Source organism: Staurois parvus, unplaced genomic scaffold, assembly GCF_062004578.1.
Source record: "Staurois parvus isolate SC_StPar_1 unplaced genomic scaffold, SC_StPar_1.0 ptg000860l, whole genome shotgun sequence".
Classification (NCBI taxonomy): domain Eukaryota; kingdom Metazoa; phylum Chordata; class Amphibia; order Anura; family Ranidae; genus Staurois; species Staurois parvus.
The window spans coordinates 2,245,604-2,266,491 of NW_028318656.1; the positions used below are offsets into that span (position 1 = coordinate 2,245,604).

General features: G+C 43.1%; 1 protein-coding gene across 1 annotated transcript in view; it reads left to right on the forward strand.

Annotated features, from left to right (window-relative positions):
- The window catches only part of LOC149443312 (adhesion G protein-coupled receptor F1-like), a 47,738-nt gene that overhangs the window by 9,968 nt on the left and 16,882 nt on the right, over window positions 1–20,888 (forward strand). The window contains exons 4-7 of the mRNA XM_089655699.1: window positions 5,277–5,312; window positions 5,414–5,487; window positions 11,228–11,401; window positions 18,516–19,874. Of these exons, the coding sequence (XP_089511825.1) occupies window positions 5,277–5,312; window positions 5,414–5,487; window positions 11,228–11,401; window positions 18,516–19,874 (1,643 nt within the window). The remainder of the gene's footprint in view (window positions 1–5,276; window positions 5,313–5,413; window positions 5,488–11,227; window positions 11,402–18,515; window positions 19,875–20,888) is intronic.

Sequence of the window (20,888 nt, forward strand, 5' to 3'; positions counted from 1 at the left end):
GTGTGGATCCATCATCCTCCACTCACTGCAACTGTCACCCTGCCACTGCCAGCCACAGATCGTGTCTTTAATATTGGTGCTGGTGGCGTCTTATGGCACTTATGTTTGCAAATTTAAAGAATATTAGCAGTTTCATGTTTTGTTGATTTAATATTTTCTATTGTTTTAAAAAAAATTTATCTATGTTTTTTCTTTTTTTGGGGGTGGGGGGGTGCAAGTAGCTGGTCTTGCCTAGGGCGTAAAATAGTCTAGCATCGGCCCTGACATTAAGTGATGCTGGACTGTGCCTGGTCACACCGATATGACAGCCAGAGATTAACTGTCTGGGAATGGTGAAGTGTGAGCACCCTGAGAAGTCAGCCTAGACATCCTTACTCATCCAGAACCCATCCCTACTACTACACCTGCGCTTTCCCTACCCAGCAGGGCTCTTTTCTTTCCTATTGCCTCACTGAGGGTACCCTGAATGACATTGGACCCTTATATTTATAGGGTCCTCCATTGAGATGGCTACCCAGATCTCATAGGACTTCAGCATCCAACAGGATCAACGTCCCTCCCTCCGATAGGACACATTCTTTACCCTTTGGGTTCCTGCCAACTTGAAGAGATGGCACAATGCCCCCTTAAGGTTGAAAAGAGACAGCAGCCTACACCTGCCTACACACTATAATTTACCTCTCGACTTCGTAAGATGGGAAAGAGGGACACCTATCAGCAAAAGCATGTAAGCATAGGACACACCCCCCTGCCACACCCCCTTACAAGGAGACTTAATACACATAAAATGATTGGTTAAATCCACAAATGTTTTTTTTGCTATTCCATAATATTGGCTTTTGAAATACACAAATGCAACAATTTAAAAATCAGATGAAAGGTTAGCATTGTAAGTCCTCATGCACTCGGGATGTTTTTACAGCGGCTGTTTTTGGCTTTTGATGTTTTTTTCTACAGCCAGTAAACCCCCCCAGCATGTTATCCTGTGTGTCCATATACACATAGACTGGAATCAACGTTTTTTTGGCAGTGACATTTTTTGGCTGTTTTTTTTTACAAAACGCACTAAAATGCAGCAACCCGGCTTTTTTGGATTTTTTTTGCCCCCCAAAAATTTTTTTTTTAAAAAACAAAAACGCTAAGAAACAAAACGCGGGAAAACGCTGCTAAATGTGGGAAAATGCAACTAAACGCTAATGCAAAAATGCTAAAAAAAAAGCTGAAAAACTCAAGTTTTTACCATGACTTTACACAGCTAATGTTACCAGCGTTATCAAAACGTCCCGTGTGCATCAGGGCTAAAACACTTTTTTTTTTAAATAAATAGTGCATTTTATATACATCGTCCCTTTGATCAGCTGCAGTTGTCCTGTCCCCTTAGCAGAAAAACACCCCCAAAGCAGAATGTTTCCACCGCCATGTTTGACAGTTGGGATGGTGTTCTTGGGGTCATAGGCAGCATTCCTCCTCCTCCAAACACGGCGAGTTGAGTTGATGCCAAAGAGCTCGATTTTGGTCTCATCTGACCACAACACTTTCCACCAGTCCTCCTCTGCATCATTCAGATGTTCAGTGGCAAACTTCAGTTGGGCCTGGACATGTGCTTTCTTGAGTAGAGGGACCTTGTGGGCACTGCAGGATTTCAATCCTTGTTGGCGTAGTGTGTTACCAATTGTTTTCTTGGTGACTGTGGTCCCAGCTGCCTGGAGATCATTGACAAGATCCTCACGTGTAGTTCTGGGATGATTCCTCACTGTTCTCATGATCATTGACACTCCACGAGGTGAGATCTTGCATGGTGCACCAGACCTAGGGAGACTGACAGTTGTTTTGTGTTTCATCCATTTGCGAATGATTGCACCAACTGTTGTCACCTTCTCACCAAGCTGCTTGGCGATAGTTTTGTAGCCCAGTCCAGCCTTGTGTAGGTCTACAATCTTGACCCTGACATCCTTGGACAGCTCTTTGGTCTTTGCCATGGTGGAGAGTTTGGAATCTGCTTGTTTGATTGCTTCTGTGGGCAGGTGTCTTTTATACAGATAACAAAATGAGATTAGCAGCACTCCCTTTAAGAGACTGCTTCTAATCTCAGCTTGTTACCTCTATGAAAGACACCTGGTAGCCAGAAATCCTGCTTAATGATAGGGGATCAAATACTTATTTTCCTCATAAATATGCAGATCAGTGCATCATTTGTTAGACATGCATTTCTTTTGAATTGTTTGTTGCTATTCTGTCTCTCAGTGTTGCAATACACCGAACATTCGATTTTTAGACCGATCATTTCTTTGTGAGTGGGCAAACATTCAAAATCAGCAGGGGAGCAAATACGCATTTCCTTCACTGTACAGGTATTAAAAATATTATTTATAACACCCGCGCAACAGCTGCAAAGTATCTCCTATTTATACAATCGTCCAGGTAGCTGCTGCTCTATTCATATGTATACATATCGACAAAAAAAACAAAAGATTAAGAGCTGCGCTTTACCACCATAATAACATATACACATGCCAAATATACATAAGCCATATAATAAATAAATTCAAATATGTAAATAAAGAAGAGTTAGGCTCCGTTCACATATATGCATTTTGCGTTTGATGCTTTCTCCACTGCTTTTTGCAGTTTTCTTTGCATTTTTCTACATGTGTTTTTGATGCGTTTTTACTGTTTTTTGGTTTTTTTTGTTGCTGGACAAAATAAAAATGCAAAATGCAGCAAAAACACACTACCATCCATCTTCTCCTTTAAACTCTATTGTAGCAAAAATGTTGGCTTTTGCTTTCAAAAAAGTCCCTGACCCTTTCCAAAAATGCAGCAGCTCAAAAAAGCATAGATGTGAACGTACCCCATAGGAAAAAATTGACTGTAGTGCGCTTCTGCAAACAGCACTGAAAAAATGCATTGGTGTGAATGGAGCCTTAAAGTGCTATGCTTTCAAAGTGCCAGTGCATAGAAGAAAAGTTATTTCAATTCTTGTGCTAGCAGTCTTTCTTCAACAAATGCTTCCTGATGAGGTCCCAGATGTGACGAAACGTGTAGGGGCAGAAACTTCCGATTCACATGCCACTTCCACCTTTTGGAATGCACGCCGGCTCCCATGTGGTTCGGAGCGGTGGAGATCCATTATACCTATTGGCATATGATTCCGGGGTGCCAGGTTGGGCACCGCACAATGTGAGTGTTTTTTTTTTCTGGTAATTTTAAACATTTTAATAAACAATACTATACTATGGAGATGTTTCTGTTTGATCCCTTCTATATATGGGCATGAGGTATTGAACCATATCTGAAACATTGCCATGCACAGCGGGGCTGGGAAAAAGCGTGTTTGACCTACCCAAGTATACACTCAGGTGGTCAACATCTCCCGGTGAGTTGGGTCGGTTGGAATGAAGGGCTCTGTGCACAAAGTGGATGATTATTGTGCTGAAAAAACAGATGGTTTTTCCAGTTTTTCTGCACTGTTTTGCACTTTTTGGCACTTTTTTCTGCACTTGTTGAAAAAAAGACAGCACAAGAATTGAAATAACTATTTTCTTCTATGCACTTGTACGTTGAAGACTCATAGCACTTTAATTTTTTTTTTTTACACATTTGAATTTTTTTGTAGCACTACCCCTTAGGAGTTGCTGAAGATTTGGGTCCACCTATAGTCCTGCACATCCAGGCAACACACATTTCCTTCCAGCCTTGCGCTCCAGAGACAGTAAACTGTCCTTGAACTTGTTTTTTGTGATTTTATTAAGGGGTTGATAACTTGAATGGGGATGAGGGATACATGGGATGCCCAAGGAACTGTTAAACTGAGGACAACTTCCTGGAACTATGTACAAAAGCTCAGATGGCTTTCTCTTCCTTGGAGAGCTATCCAGCCTCTCCTGATGTACCGCAGCTGTCAATCACCAGGTCCCAGCTGGTAATTACTCGCCGGCACCCGGTGATTTCCGATAATCTCCAACGTTGAGGAGAACTGTTTTGTTTTCTAACAGTTCTCCTCCCTGTCAGCTCTGGCACACTGCACAGCACAGCCATCCAAAGCAGTGTTATTAAAGTGAATCACACAAACCCCTAGTAAAACACTCCCATCACACAGTTAACCCTTTGATCGCCCCTCATGTTAACCCCTTTATGCCCAGTGCCATTAGTACAGTGTCAGTGCTGGCACTGATCACTGTATTGGTGTCACTGGGGATGTCAGTGACATCAAATCAGTTCCCCCCCGTGTCAGAATGTCTGCTGCAGTCCTGCTGTCCCACTATAAGTTGCTGATCACCGTCATTACTAGTAAAAATAGAAAATTAAAAAAACCCCAGTATCGCCATTTGTAAACGCTGTAACTTTCATGCAAACCAATTAATTTACATGTATTGGGATTTTTTTTTAGCAAAGAAATGGAGCAGAATACATTTTGACCAAAATTTATGAAGAAATTTGATTTTTTTTTAACTTTTTTACTGGACATGTTTAATAGCAAAAAGTCAAAAATATTGTTTTTTTTTCTCAAAATTGTCGGTCTTTTTTTTTTTCTAACGCACAAAAATTAAAACCACACAGGCAATCAAATACCACTAAAAGAAAGCTCAATTTGTGGGAAAAAAAGATGTAATTTTCATTTGGGTGCAGCGTTGCATGACCGCGCAATTATCAGTTAAATTAACACAGTACCGTAACGCAAAAAAGTTTTTTTTTCCTCAAAATTGACTTTTTTTTAATAGCGCAAACAATTAAAACCGTACAGGCGATCAAATACCCCCAAAAGAAAGCTCAATACGTGGGGAAAAAAGGACGTAAATTTCATTTGGGTGCAGCGCTGCATGACCGCGCAATTGTCAGTTAAAGTAATGCAGCGCTGTAACGCAAAAAATGGCCTGGTCAGGAAGGGGGGGTAAATCCTCAGGAGGGCAAGTTGTTAAGGAGCTGCCAGCCAACTCCTTAACAACCAGCTATTCATAGAAAAAAAAATGCTGAAACTGGCACTTAGGAGCGTTCAGCATTTTTTTCTGCTTGCAAATCGCTCCCAAAAATGCAAAAAAAGAGCGTTTTTTTTTCTGCTCCTAAAAGCTGAGTTTGAAGAATGCTTCTAGCCTAGAATAGTGTGCATGGACACATAGAATAGCTATATTTGCTTCTGGGGGGGTAGAAAAAAAAATGTTCCTAAGTAGCTGCTAGGAGGTTAAAGATAAGATAGTGTGCATGGAGCCTTATATTATGAATGAGATTTTAAGTAAAAAAAAGTGTAAAAAGAGCATTTCCCCTTTTCCATTGTGCAGGTACATCATCAACCATGAACCCTTTACAGACCCCAGGTAAGTAAGTAGAGGGTATTCTCCCATTATATTGAAGATACACAGAAAGAATTCATGATACTATCGTGTAGTGTATTTATTACAATTATTATTTCCTTTAGACTTTACATCATCTAACATCACTAATTCCACTGACTGGGGGCAGCTGGCCAAATGGCTAGACCTAATAAGCCAGGTAAGTACAGCTCGCTGCTGTTGGTTACTGTAAGTCCTCATGCACACGGGACGTTTTTACAGCGGCTGTTTTTGGCTTTTAACGTTTTTTTCTACAGCCAGTAACCCCCCCGGCATGTTATCCTATGTGTCCATCCCCAGCATGTTATCCTATGTGTCCATCCCCGGCATGTTATCCCATGTGTCCATCCCCTGCATGTTATCCCATGTGTCCATCCCCGGCATGTTATCCTATGTGTCCATCCCCAGCATGTTATCCCATGTGTCCATCCCCGGCATGTTATCCCATGTGTCCATCCCCGGCATGTTATCCCATGTGTCCATCCCCAGCATGTTATCCCATGTGTCCATCCCTACCATGTTCTCCCATGTGTCCATCCCCGGCATGTTATCCCATGTGTCCATCCCCGGCATGTTCTCCTATGTGTCCATCCCCGGCGTGTTATCCTATGTGTCCATCCCCGGCGTGTTATCCTATGTGTCCATCCCTGGCGTGTTATCCTATGTGTCCATCCCCGGCGTGTTATCCCGTGTGTCCATCCCCGGCGTGTTATCCCGTGTGTCCATCCCCGGCGTGTTATCCCGTGTGTCCATCCCCGGCGTGTTATCCCGTGTGTCCATCCCCGGCGTGTTATCCCGTGTGTCCATCCCCGGCGTGTTATCCTATGTGTCCATCCCCGGCGTGTTATCCTATGTGTCCATGCACACATAGACTGGAATCAACGTTTTATGGCTGGAAAAAAAAACAGGACTAGTGGGCTTCTAGAGGAGGTTTTTAGTTGCAAAAAAGCTCTAACGCTGAAAAACGTGGCAAAATGACTCAAACCGGCGTTTTTTGACTATTTTTGACAAAACATTTTGTCAGTGAAAAAAAATGCTAAAAAACACAAATGTTGAAAAACATGGGAAAACGCAGCTAAACGTGGCTAGATGCTAATGCAAAAATGCTAAAAAGAGCTGACAAAACTCACGTCTTTAATGTGACTTTACACAGCGAACGTTACCAGCGTTATCAAAACATCCCGTGTGCATGGAGTCTTAGTCCTCATGCGCACGGGACATTTTTACAGCGACTGTCTTTGGCTTTTGAGGTTTTTTTCTACAGCCAGTAAACCCCCCAGCCTGTTATCCTATGTGTCCATACACACACAGACTGGAATCAACGTTTTTTGGCTGGGGCTTTTTTTGGCTGGAAAAACCCCAGGACTAGTAGACTTCTAGAGGAATGTGTTAGCTGTAAAAACGCTCTAATGCTGAAAAACACAGTAAAACGCGCTAAAAGGCGTTTTTGGACTTTTTTTTGCAAATTCATAGAGCCCCTTCATATGCCAGGGTCATGGTCAGTAGGCAAAAGGCTAGCCTGCAGTCCCCTCCAAAAGCCCCCATCCCGATCAGGTCCATCACAATCTTTATAGCACATGCGCATCTCTCTGTGGTTTATCTCTTTAAGTATAGAAAAATACCTATTGATCTGCCAGAAATGCTGTAAGGCAACTCCTGCTGTGGACTGACAACACACAATATTTTTGTGAATGGTTTAGTGTCAGCCCAACCTAAAATTTTGGATTTGCATTCACTTGTGATGTTAAAGTGTTACTAAACCCCGGAGCCCGCATTCACTATATCTGGTCTCCCCGGTCCCTGCATTCACTATATCTGGTCTCCCCGGTCCCTGCATTCACTATATCTGGTCTCCCCGGAGCCCGCATTCACTATATCCGGTCTCCCCGGACTCTGCATTCACTATATCCGGTCTCCCCGGACCCTGCATTCTCTATATCTGGTCTCTCCGGACCCCGCATTCACTATATCTGGTCTCCCCGGACCCTGCATTCACTATATCCGGTCTCCCCAGACCCTGCATTCACTATATCCGGTCTCCCCGGACCCTGCATTCACTATATCCGGTCTCCCCGGACCCTGCATTCACTATATCCGGTCTCCCCGGACCCTGCATTTACTATATCCGGTCTCCCCGGACCCTGCATTCACTATATCCGATCTCCCCGGACCCTGCATTCACTATATCCGCTCTCCCCGGACCCTGCATTCACTATATCCGGTCTCCCCGGACCCTGCATTCACTATATCCGGTCTCCCCGGACCCTGCATTCACTATATCCGATCTCCCCGGACCCTGCATTCACTATATCCGATCTCCCCGGACCCTGCATTCACTATATCCGCTCTCCCCGGACCCTGCATTCACTATATCCGCTCTCCCCGGACCCTGCATTCACTATATCCGCTCTCCCCGGACCCTGCATTCACTATATCAGATCTCCCCGGACCCTGCATTCACTATATCCGCTCTCCCCGGACCCTGCATTCACTATATCCGCTCTCCCCGGACCCTGCATTCACTATATCCGCTCTCCCCGGACCCTGCATTCACTATATCCGCTCTCCCCGGACCCTGCATTCACTATATCCGCTCTCCCCGGACCCTGCATTCACTATATCCGCTCTCCCCGGACCCTGCATTCACTATATCCGCTCTCTCCGGACCCTGCATTCACTATATCCGGTCTCCCCGGACCCTGCATTCACTATATTTGGTCTCCCACAATACACACAACATGGAAATGCAATTATTGTAGCAAATATAAACTGCTAAATATCTTTTCTCATCTTCAGAGCAGTCTTGTGACTTCCATCAGTGTTCAGCAGAGCACTGGTTAAAGGTTGAAGGAGGAGTTTTCATTCTGCTCTAGGAAGATGCAGAACCCCTGACCTCTGTCTGGACAGTGCTGATTGGCCCTGTGCTGATCACATGCACCCCCCCCCCAAAGAAAACAAAACTCTCTAGCAATACACACTGAACTAAGCATGTGCAGAGTGACTCCTAGAGCTTTGTACTATCAGCAGATGGATTAGGGACAGTAGAAGAAGGGGAGGATCAGAGAAGACAGGATCAAACAGCCTTTTTACACAATGCAGAGAATTAACTCCTTAGGTTCCACAGTGAGTATAACAAGCATGCTTTACTGCATATACAGACTGATTGTACTGTTGTGGGTTTAGTAACACTTTAAGTAAACAGGACAAACAGAGAAGGTGAATCTCCCTAATGGAGGCACAGACAGCAATAAAAATCTGACACGAGTTTTAATCTCTCTCCACTCTATTCAAAACTAAAAAAAAAAAGGTTTCCCTTTAGTTTACACCTTAGGCAAGACCAACCTATAACCATGTCCTCAAGGCTGGTGTGTTTTCTACTGTATAATAAAACACACAAAGACCTTGTTCACATGGGTGCAGGCAGTGTAGGAAAGACATGGCAGCCAATCAGCTTCTAACTTCAGCTTGTTCAATTAAGTTTTGGCAATAAAACCTGGAAGGTGATTGGTTTCTATGCAGAGCTGCACCAGATTTTGCACCCTCCAGCCTTAGTAAATAATCCCGTGTGTTCAAGGTGTTTCCTTGCAACCGGTGCGTCCTCATAGAATTGATTGGACTGCCTACATGCAGCACCCACCAGCTAGGGACACCTAAACAAATGGTGAGTTCACTGGGCCACGACGCCCATATGAATATGGCTCAAAGGTGTCTACATACAGTCATGGCCAAAAATATTGTCCCCCCTGCATTTCTGTCAGATAACGCACCACTTCACCCAGAAAGTTGTTACAATTACTAATGTTTTGGCATTCTCATGTTTGTTTCTTTTGTTTGTATTGATAAGACACAAAAAAGTGGAGAGACAAAAAGCCAAATTTTACACATTCCACACAAAACTCCAAAAATGGACTGGACAAAATTATTGGCAGCTTCAATTTAATATTTAGTAGCATACACCTAGGAAAAAATCACTGAAATCAATGGCTTCCTGTAACTATCAATAAGTTTCTTCCACCTTCTACTGGAATTTTGGACCACTGTTTCGTCAACTGCTCCAGGTCTCTCAGATTGGAAGGTTCCTTTTCCCAACTGCTGGTTTGAGAACTCTCCACAGGAGCTCTATGGGATTGAGATCTGGACTCATTGCTGGCCAGTTCAGTCCTCTCCAGCGCTTTGTCTGAAACCATTTCTGGGGGCTTTTTTTTTTTTGCAATTACAAATGTTTCAGCATTCTCATGTTTATTTATTTTGTTTGTGTTGGTATGACACAAGAACGTGGAGAAACAAAAAGCCAAATCTGACACATTTCCATGCAAAACTCCAACGACTGAATAAAATTGACACCACCTCAAAATTGTAAGAAATTGCATTCCAAGTCTGTGATGCTCCTGTAATTTGTAATTAAACTCACCTGTATCAATGACCAGGTGCTGACAATATAGAAATCACACCGGCAACCAGTTATATTGGTGAAAAATGGACTCAACCCTTCTGTTGTGTGTCTCTGTGTGCCACACGGAGAATGGAGAAGAGAAAGAGCAGCAAAGAATTGTCCGAGGATTTTAGAACAAACATTGTGGAAAAACCTGGACAATCTCAAGGTTACAAGTCCATCTACAGAGATCTTAATGTTCCTGTGTCCACTGTGCACAACATTGTAAACAAGTTTACAGCCACTAGATGTGGACAAAACAGAAAAATTGATCAAAGATTGCAATGAAGGATTGTTGGAATGGTGGATAAAGAACCGCGATCAACTTCCAGACATATTCAAGCCGACCTTCAGGCACAGGGTACAACTGTGTCAGCTCGCACTCTACGTTGCCATCTGAATGAAAAGGGACGCTATGGTAGGTGACCCAGGAGGACCCCACTGCTGACACAGAAACATAAAAAAGCCAGATTGGAGTTTGCCAAAACTTACCTGAGGAAGCCAAAATCCTTTTGGGAGAATGTGCTGGACAGATTAAACAAAATTCCAGCTTTTTGGTAAAGCCCATCATTCTACTGTTTTCAGAAAAAGCAATGAGGCCTTTAAAGAAAAGAATGCAATCCCTACAGTCACACATCGTGGGGGGTCGCTGATGTTTTGGGGTTGCTTTGCTGCTTCAGACACTAGATGCCTTGTCCGTGTGCATGGCATTATGAAATATGAAGACTACCAAAGAATTCTGGGGTGCAATGTAGGGCCCAGTGTCAGAAAGTTGGGTCTTCATCAGAGGTCATGGGTCTTGTAGCAGGACAATAACCCAAAGCACACATCAAAAAGCCCCCAGAAATGGTTTCAGACAAAGCACTGGAGATGACTGAACTGGCCAATGAGTCCAGATCTCAATCCCATACAGCTCCTGTGGAGAGATCTCAAAACAGCAGTTGGGAAAAGGAACCCTTCCAATCTGAGAGACCTGGAGCAGTTATCGAAAGAGTGGTCCAAAATTCCAGTAGAGAGGTGGAAGAAACTCATTGATGGTTACAGGAAGCCATTGATTTCAGTTATTTCTTCCAAAGGGTGTGCTACAAAATATTAAATTGAAGGTGCCAATAATTTTGTTCAGTCCATTTTTGGAATTTTGCGTGGAATGTGTAAAATTTGGCTTTTTGTTTCTCCACTTTTTTGTATCATACCAATAAAACAAAAGAAATAAACATGAGAATGCCAAAACATTTGTAATTGCAATCATTTTCTGGGTGAAGTGGTGTGTTATCTGACAGAAATGCAAGGGGGACAATAATTCTGGCCATGACTGTAGCTTTCTCTTTTTTTTTTTTTAATGAAAAGAATTATAAATTCAATCCCATCCACAAAACTGTTTTTTGTGAAAATAGTGTATTGGTAGATTTCCTTTATGAGATAAGGCAGATTGTTATATGTTGTAAATTGATTCTTCTTCTATTAACAGAACGGGTCTGTGGACATAGGAATGGGCATTATTCCAGCATTACAGAAATACACCTCTTCAGCTGGACCCTCTGGACTCTATAAAGATGAAGTGGCCCTCATTGTCAAAATTCTTGGGAACGTTACAGAAAAAGCTGTCCAGTCAAATGAGACTTTTCCTATTAGTGTGGTCCTGGTGAGTCCTGAATGTCAGTCTGTAGATTCTAGTGCTGGCCAACACCAAGGGGAAGACTGGAGACATTTGACCTTGGGGGGGGGGGGGGGGCAAACACAACCAAGTAGTCCTTTCATGACAGAGACAGATTCCTGTGTAAATAGCATGTTCCATGTAAAGTGTTCCAAGGTGTGGCAGTGATTGATGGACATGGCAAAAGTTGGGTGTTCCTAAAGGACACGGTTTATGGTGGTGCAACATCTCACATCAGCTTTCTATTTTTTTTTTTACAAAAATTATTAGAGCCATGAGGAATGTTGGTGCTAGAAGACTTCCCTCTGATAGACGCTGTGATCACAGTTCTGAACAAGATAGCTTACCATTCACCTTACCAACCGCTCTGTCTCCGCCACCCCCCTCTGCCAATCCCTCCACTGGCTTACGATTGCGCAACGGATCAAATTCAAAATCCTAACACTGATGTGCAAAGCTGTCCACCATACTGCCCCGAACTACATCACCGACCTAATATCCAAGTACCACCCAACACGCACACTCCGCTCCTCACAAGACCTCCCTCTCTCTAGTTCCCTGGTCTCCTCCTCCCATGCCCGCCTCCAGGACTTCTCTAGGGTGTCACCCATCCTCTGGAACTCCCTGCCCCAACCCATCAGATTATCACCTACTCTCCTCTCCTTTAGGCGCACCCTGAAAACCCATCTCTTCAGGGAAGCCTACCCCACCCCCTGCTAATTTGCCGACCTCCTCCACTCTTCCTACCACTCCATCCTCCACAGCTATTCCTCCTGTACCACCATCCCTTCCCTCCTAGATTGTAAGCTCAAAAGAGCAGGGCCCTCGAACCCCTCGTGTATCGCATTGTATTGTTACTGTACTGTCACATGTTCTGTCCCCCTTTGTATTGTACAGCGCTGAGTAAACTGTTGGCGCTTTATAAATACTGTATAATAATAATAGCTAAATAACACCCATCATGTGCCATTGACTATGGGTTCCAGCTGATCAGTGTCTGAATAGTGAAGTACAGGGGTTTTACAAAACTATGCAAACACCAAGTAAAAGAACAAAATTGTTACCTAATATGGTGTTGGATTGCCTTTGGCATCCAAGGCGGCCTGAATGCTCCTGGGAATTGACAAATATAAGTCTTGGGTGGTGGATAATGATACCACTCTTTATGCAAAAATCATTCCAGGTCTCGCAGAGGCGGAAAACGAGTCCGAACCTTTTTCTTCAAAGTTGACCATAATGGCTCTATGATATTGAGGTCCGGCGACTGAGGCGCCTAGGGAAGATGTCAGACTTCGTCTGCATGCTCGTCAAACCACGTTATGACGACATCAGCTGTGTAAATCGGAGCATTATTGCCTTGGTAAATGGCGCTGTCTTCGGGGAACAATGTCTGCACCATGGGGTGCGCATGGTTGGCCAAAATTTGTACATAGTCGCTAGCAGTGGCTCAACCTGTCAAGGTGGTGATGGGACCTGCAGAATACTAAGATATGGCTGCTCAAACCATGATTGCACTGCCAACATGCTTTGCTGTTGGCACAAGACAGTCCTGGTCTTAAGCTTGGGACAGTGTTTGCCACATGTAAACACATCCGGGGCTTGGGAACAGTGTGAAGTTCAATTCATTGGCCCATATTACAGTCTTCCATTGATTGATAGTCCACAATTTATGGGTGTTGCACCATTCTTTCTTCTTCTGAGCATTAATATCAGTCACTAGTGGTTTGGTAATTGCAGCTCGCCCGGAATGTTTTGCTTATGAAGTGCCCTCCACACAGTTTTTGTGGACACGAGCTTTGGAAGACTGAGATTGAGCTCTGCAGTCAACTTTGCAGCAGTTGTTTTCTTATTCCAAGTCACAAATCCTGCGCAATGTCCTTTTGTCTTTCGGTCAGTTGACCATGTTGACCGTGCTTATGCTTATCAGATGACATTTTCCCAGAACTGTATATGACATAACCTTTGATACTGTACCTCGCGACATGGCAAATAAGCTTCAGTCACAGAGGCGCCAACAAAGTGGCACCAACAATTTGCCCTCTATAGAGCTCAGTAAGCTCTGACATGACTCCATATTAGTAGCAGCACACGCAGTGAATAGCGAAAGTGAGGCTTCCGGCCTGTCAGCTAGGTGTCTCATCACACAGCAGAAGCAAAAGAATGTTACATCACTTTCAATGTGTTTCCATATTTTTGTCCAATTCCTGTATCTCCAGTCAGGGCCACCAACCCAAATATATCTTATTAGTATGGGACCCTATGCTTCCCACACAGTCCTCCTTGGCTACATACAGTCACTTTCAGGCATTTTCTTCCATCTTGAAATACACAACACAGGAATAGCTTAATTCAACCTCTTTCCACTCTTCCTACTGCACAGTGCCTACTGGGATCTGTAGTGTAAGAACCCCCATTATATGGCTTCCGTTCAGGATTCTCAGCGCTCTGCATAGAAGTCTATGGGTTTGCTTGGCTTTGGCTCTCCCCCCTTCTGGCCAGTGGAGAATTAAGCAGGATAACATCAGTATCCCCATAGGAGTAGAGAAGAATAAAAGCCAGTGTCTCCTCCAGAATTGCGCAGGCATCGTCAGATGGGAGGTCGGTCAGCCACAGCTCAAGGAACCCCTGGCAACCTCTGGAGCAGCCTTTCAGTCATTGAAGAACCCATGAAATGTCTTTCCAATCTCAGACAACCCCAGCTAATATTTGCTATATCTAAAGCTCATAGTTCATTTGTGTGATAGTCTTTGAGGAGAATGATCACTGGGAAGAATCCCCCGCAAAAATTGCTAAAAAGTTCATTGGTGTCAGTGGCTACATGCAGTATCTGAGAAGCAGTAATTAGTCATTGTTCAAGGAAACCCTGTCCAAACCTGAAAGAACTCCAAAGTTCTACTGGACGCTGGTTGAGAATGGTTGCTGTGGAGGAACCTTAGGATTCCATGTCTTTGTAAATAAAACATACTTAAAACAAGCTTAGCAAAGGTGTAACACAGGGATCATTGCTGGGCCCAAATCTTTTCAATCTATTTATTAAAGATCTAGGAGGTGATCTAGATAACAATGTTGTTAGATGATGACTGGCACTCTCTGGAGCAGCCTTTTCAGTCATTGAAGAAAACCTCTGGAGCAGCCTTTTCAACCATTGAAGGAAAACTCTGGAGCAGCCTTTCAGTCATTGAAGAACCCATGAAATGTCTTTCCGATCTCAGACAACCCCAGCTAATATTTGCTATATCTAAAGCTCATAGTTCATTTGTGTGATAGTCTGTAGGTAGAATGATCATTGGGAAGAATCCCCCCAAAAAAAGATTGCTAAAAAGATCATAGGTGACAGTGGCTACATACAGTATCTGAGAAGCAGAAATTAGTCATTGCTCAAGGAACCCCTGGCAAACTCTGAAAGAACTCCAAAGTTCCACTGGATGCTGGTTGAGAATGGTTGCTGTGGAGGAACCTTAGGATTCCATGTCTTTGTAAATAAAACATACTTAAAACAAGCTTAGCAAAGGTGTAACACAGGTATTGTTGCTGGGCCCAATTCTTTTCAATCAATTTATTAAAGTTCTAGGGGGTGATCTAGATAACAATGTTGTTAGCTGATGACTGGCAACCTCTGGAGCAGCCTTTTCAGTCATTGAAGAAAACCTCTGGAGCAGCCTTTCAGTCATTGAAGAACTCATGAAATGTCTTTCCTATCTCAGACAACCCCAGCTAATATTTGCTATATCTAAAGCTCATAGTTCATTTGTGTGATAGTCATTAGGTAGAATGATCATTGGGAAGAATCCCCCCCAAAAAAAGATTGCTAAAAAGATCATAGGTGACAGTGGCTACATACAGTATCTGAGAAGCAGAAATTAGTCATTGCTCAAGGAACCCCTGGGCAAACTCTGGAAGAACTCCAAAGTTCTACTGGATGTTGGTTGAGAATGGTTGCTGTGGTGGAACCTTAGGGTTCCATGGATTTCATGTCTTTGTAAGTAAAACATACTTAAAACGAGCTTAGCAAAGGTGTAACACAGGGATCGCTGCTGGGTCCAATTCTTTTCAATCAATTTATTAAAGTTCTAGGGGGTGATCTAGATAACAATGTTGTTAGCTGATGACTGGCAACCTCTGGAGCAGCCTTTCAGTCATTGAAGTACCCATGAAATGTCTTTCCGATCTCAGACAACCCCAGCTAATATTTTCTACATCTAATGCTCATAGTTCATTTGTGTGATAGTCTTTGGGGAGAATGATCACTGGGAAGAATCACCCCCCCCCCCCCAAAATATTGCTAAAAAGATCATTGGTGTTAGTGGCTACATACAGTATCTGAGAGACAGAAATTAGTCATTGCTCAAGGAACCCCTGGCAAACTCTGGAAGAACTCCAAGGTTCCACTGGATGCTGGTTGAGAATGGTTGCTGTAGAGGAACCTTAGGATTCCATGGATTCCATGTCTTTGTATATAAAACATAGTAAAGCCACATCTAGAGTTTGGGTTCCGGTTTCCGGTACCACACAATCAGAAAGGCAGGTCAATTGTGCAAATGTCACTTTGTGTAAATGACGTACTTACTGTACTAAGACCCGGTCTGTGTAAACAATATGGAAAAATGCTGACTTGGCAAGATCCACAGACAGTTTAACGTATTAAGAAGGCTTAGAAGTTTAATCTAACGTGGTTTACTGTATTCTGGTTTGAACATACATTTCTCTTCACAGCCTTATTGCTCTATGAACAGGAACAATACGGCTAAGAGTGGCAACTAGGGGCTTTGCTAACAGCAGGGGGTATAGTGCAACATACCAAAAGGGGTGAATTAGAAGGGTGATATGGCAGCAGACATGCAGGATTTTTTGTGATATTTTTTATAAGGGCCTCGGAAATATTTAAACATCTTTTTTTCCCAAACTTAACATTTTACTAATACTAACATTTTCTACCCTTTTAAATAGCTATGTTTCCACCCTATAAGCACTCTGCCAAACATCTATTACGTGCACTGTAGCAACGGAGAATGTGATATTGGTTACCTATGGAAGAAAATTTTCTATCAGTTTAGGACAGCCTTTTTTAGCCTTTTCAACACAGCGGAACTCTTGAAATAACTTTCCGGTCTCAGGGAACCCCTGCAAAAACTCATGATACATCATGGTGATGGTCAATGGGAAGAATGCTCCGTACACTTGTCTTCGGTGGGAAGAATTACAGATAGCTAAAAGGATCAATGGTGTCAGTGGGAACTTATCTAAGAGAAAGAAATTGCTCATTGCTCAAGGAACCCTTGCAACCTCTGGAGGAACCCTGGTTAAGAAACCCTGGTTTCTGAAGTCCTTCTCTGCAATAGGGGCGGTTAAGCCGTAGAATGCATAAGCTACCTATGTCACAAAGTTAAATGTGCAACTAATGATATCCATTTAGCAATTTTTGATCAAGGGAATCCATCTAGCTGCTCCTTGGTGTCAGGAAGGAATTTGTTTTCTTCCCTTGTGGCAAAATTGCCAACAGTTTACCAGAGGATTTTTTTTAGCTTTTCAAACTTCAGGAATTGTCAGAGGTTGAAACTTGATGGACAACAGTCTTTTTTCAACTTTATTAACTATGCAACCATTATTTTTGTGACTGTAACATAAAAGCTTCTACAGGGAGCAGCTGGAGAAATCAGATACTGCATAATTGTAGGCCTCACGTGAAATGCTCTTGTACCACAAATTACACTCTTTAGGTAAACGGGACAGTATAATAGCCCGTACAGAAGGTTAACTCGTAGATATGCCGTCTTTTACTGTTTCTGTTCACCTAAGCCCAGGGGCGGACTGACAACTCATGGGGCCCCGGGCAATAGGGGATCATGGGGCCCCTGTGTCCTTGCCCAAACTCAAAAAAGCCTATGAAAAAGGTACCAGGGGCATCTCATGGGGCCCCCTACTGACCCCGGGCCCTCGGGCAGTGCCCGAGGTTCCAAATGGTCAGTCCGCCCCTGCCTAAGCCTGTATGAAAAGTATACTTTATTGGCTAGTGCCATGAAACAATGAATTCATGCAGCTTCTCATATACTCGTTTTCTGTTGAGGTGTGCATTACCCTTCATTACCCATAATTGCACAGGTCTTCTTATTGCCAGACATGGACATGCTTCTTGCAAACTATTGGCTAGGTCATGTTAAAGAACAGTATACAGTATATCTGGCCTCTTTCTTTTTTCTATTGCTCAGACACAGCTCTGCTTTAATCTGTAGGCACATGCCAGTCTCCTGTGGTGACTACTTGTGTCCAGTCTGGCACCAATGCTAACATCACACATGCCACTGTTTGTAAAGCTAACCGTAGATCCACCCAAGAGTCTACTGCCACTAATTTCTCTTAAACCGATTCCAGCAAGTCATAGACTGGCCAGACCAGACCCCATCTGTCACATTCACATGTAAAGAGTTCCTGTCACCTGCATACACAGTAACAGCTAAGGCTTTATTTAAAGCAGTGGTCTCGGAACTGCGTCCCGCTGGTCGAATGTGGCCCTTTGCATCTCCATATCTGGTCCTTGGAGCACTATTCCTTCCACTGATACGGGGCACTATTCTTCCCACGTACACTAACAATGAGACACCATTCCTTTTGCTGACACCAACAGTAGTGCATTAATTCTCCCTTTGACACCAACAATGGGACATTATTTCTCCCAGTGACAGCACAAATGGGGCACTATTGTTCACACTGATTCTATTGATGGGGCACTATTCCTCTCACTAGTACCGACATTGGGGCACCCCACTGATACTGGCAAAGGCCACTATTCCAGTGATGGGTCATTATTCTTCATCCTACTGACTATGGGTGTGGGGCACTATTACACCCATTGATACTAACAATAGAGCACTATTCCTTCCACTGACACCGATAGGGCACTATTCCTCCCATTGGTACCCTTATTAGATCGTAACTAAAACAAGAATGAATAATGTCCAGTCAGGTAATGGTGTCTTGGAAGTTGCAAATTCTCCCTGAATTTTGTTCCCCAGACAGTTACTGAATTACAGTTTAGGATGTTATATTTTGAATGAAGTGATTAAATCAGAAGTCTAATCAAGCCATTTTGTTGTCCTCTCCCTAGGACATTCTCTATATCACTAACCAACTTCTGAATGAATCTTCTTGGAGTCCAGCATCCGGTGTCCACAATGCCATTGGTCCCCAACTTTTGGAAAGTTTGGAGAGAGTTTTATCAAGGATGGCAATGTCCAATTCATCTTTCAATGTGTCCCAAGAAAATATTGACTTCAATTGTCTGGTTGCTTCCTGCAGTGACTTGACCAATCATACAGCCTTGAGACTTCCACGTGGTAGTCTTGCATTATCTGAAGAAGACAGCAAGCAAGACTTTGATCCTTCGTGTCTAGTCAATGTTTTTTTACTGTCCTACAATTACCTGAGCATGGGATTTCCAGATAACTATGACCAAGACCTGGGTGCACTTAAAGTGGACAGCAACATCCTAACCAATGTCATGTTGCTTGGAAATAAAAGCTACAGCAACCCTAATGTCAACTTGAGATTCCAGTGTAACAGCAGAGCCTGCGACCAGACAGCCACATGTGCATTTTGGAATTTCTCCACAAACAGTTGGTCTTCTGATGGGTGCACCACTGAAGTCATTGATGGTGTCACCAATTGTGCTTGCCAGCATCTTACCTCATTTTCTGTGTTGATGGCGAAGTTCATACCAGAAAGCCTTCGAAATTCCCCCATACTTGACTACATCACAATTATGGGTCTTGCCATTTCTATAGCATCCCTTATTCTTTGTATTGTGTTTCAGGTGTATATAATGAGAGTTCCAATGAACCTTGTAGCCTACTACCGTCACACGGCCATCCTCAATGTCTCCATATTCCTGCTGATAAGTAATATATCTTTCATTGCCACAATTTACATCACACCAAAAGAGCACTTAAGGCTTTGTGTCGGGTTGACTTTCTCTACTCATTTTTCTCTGATGGCATTTTTTTGTTGGACCTTGGTCCAAAGTATCTTCATATTCTGCCGTTTGGTGTTTGTATTTCACCATATAACCAAGAAGGAATTCATGAGCCTTTCCATCGGTCTAGGGTATATATGTCCTAGCGTGATAGCTGTATGGACCTTCCTCTACTACACACCTACTGATGATTACAATAAGGACAATGTTTGTTGGCTCAGCAGTGACTCTGGGGCATCAATGGCTTTCAGTATACCCACCATCGTTACCATATCTGGAAATTTCCTGGTGCTTCTTGTGGTGATCCGTAAGCTACTCAGACCATCCATTTCTGAAGGCAACAACGAGGATGCAGAAATTATTAAGAAGCTGATGAAAGCCATCATATTCTGCACCCCACAGTTTGGGTTGACCTGGGCTATTGGGATCCCTTTACTGTCAGATGGGAGTGTAATAGCTTTACATTATCTCTTCGTCCTGCTCAACCCACTCCAAGTAAGTGATGAATAGAGAGACAAGTTAGTGATTTTTTGCACCTGACCAACTAGTGAATCACAAAATAAATCCTATTTACTAACTGTTGCAGTGAATGCTTCCACACTCTAATGATGTTAGGGGCAATTAGACTTCATTACCACATTGGGAATTTCTCAAAACATCAAACTCTGACTCAGACCAAAATATACTATGCAATCAGTCTTGGGCTTAGTTCTTTTCAATTGGATTTGGATGATGAAATAGATATTAATATTGCCTTTTTACCAACACAGCATAATGTAGACTTCTTAAAACTCAGCAGGATAGTGACATATTGCTGAAGGATCATGACCAAAAGACAACAGCAGCAGTTAAAGGGTAAAATTATTGTAATAGTAAAGTTATGCACTTAAAGCGGAACTAAGCCCTTTGATTTACCGGTTTCAAAAAACAGTTAAATTCCCAGCATACCGGGAACGCTGTCATGTTTGCTTTTGCTCCCAACCAAGCCATCAAATGGGTGGTGTCATAAATGACCACATTCACAGGACTGTTGCAGCTGCAGATCAAACAGAGGCTAAGATGGCAGCTTCCTTGGCTGAAAAGAATTGGAAGGTTTAGTTCCGCTTTAAGCCAGGGAAATGGCTTTAGCCAAATCATTACATGGAAAAGAGTTTGGCTTAAAAGGGATGGGGAAAGTGACACTCAATGCCAATCATCAGCTGCAAAAGCAAACAAAATCTTTAAGTCGGGGGATTTCCCATTATTTCCTGTTGAGGAGAAACAACAGAATTAAGAAACTCTCCAAAGTGAAGGGATATCACCTTCTAAGACATTTGTCACTGGAACAGGTGTCTCTTTTGGAAGACATCCCCACTATTTCTGCTTCAGAATTCCTATTACTATTCTTTCACTCACTCCAAAGCTGCAAAAAATGGATTGCATACACTTTAACTCTTATTGTGAAGAGGATACAAGGACTCTTTGTTGGTATGCTTGATGGTGGTAATTTGGAGGGCCTTTGCTACTCTA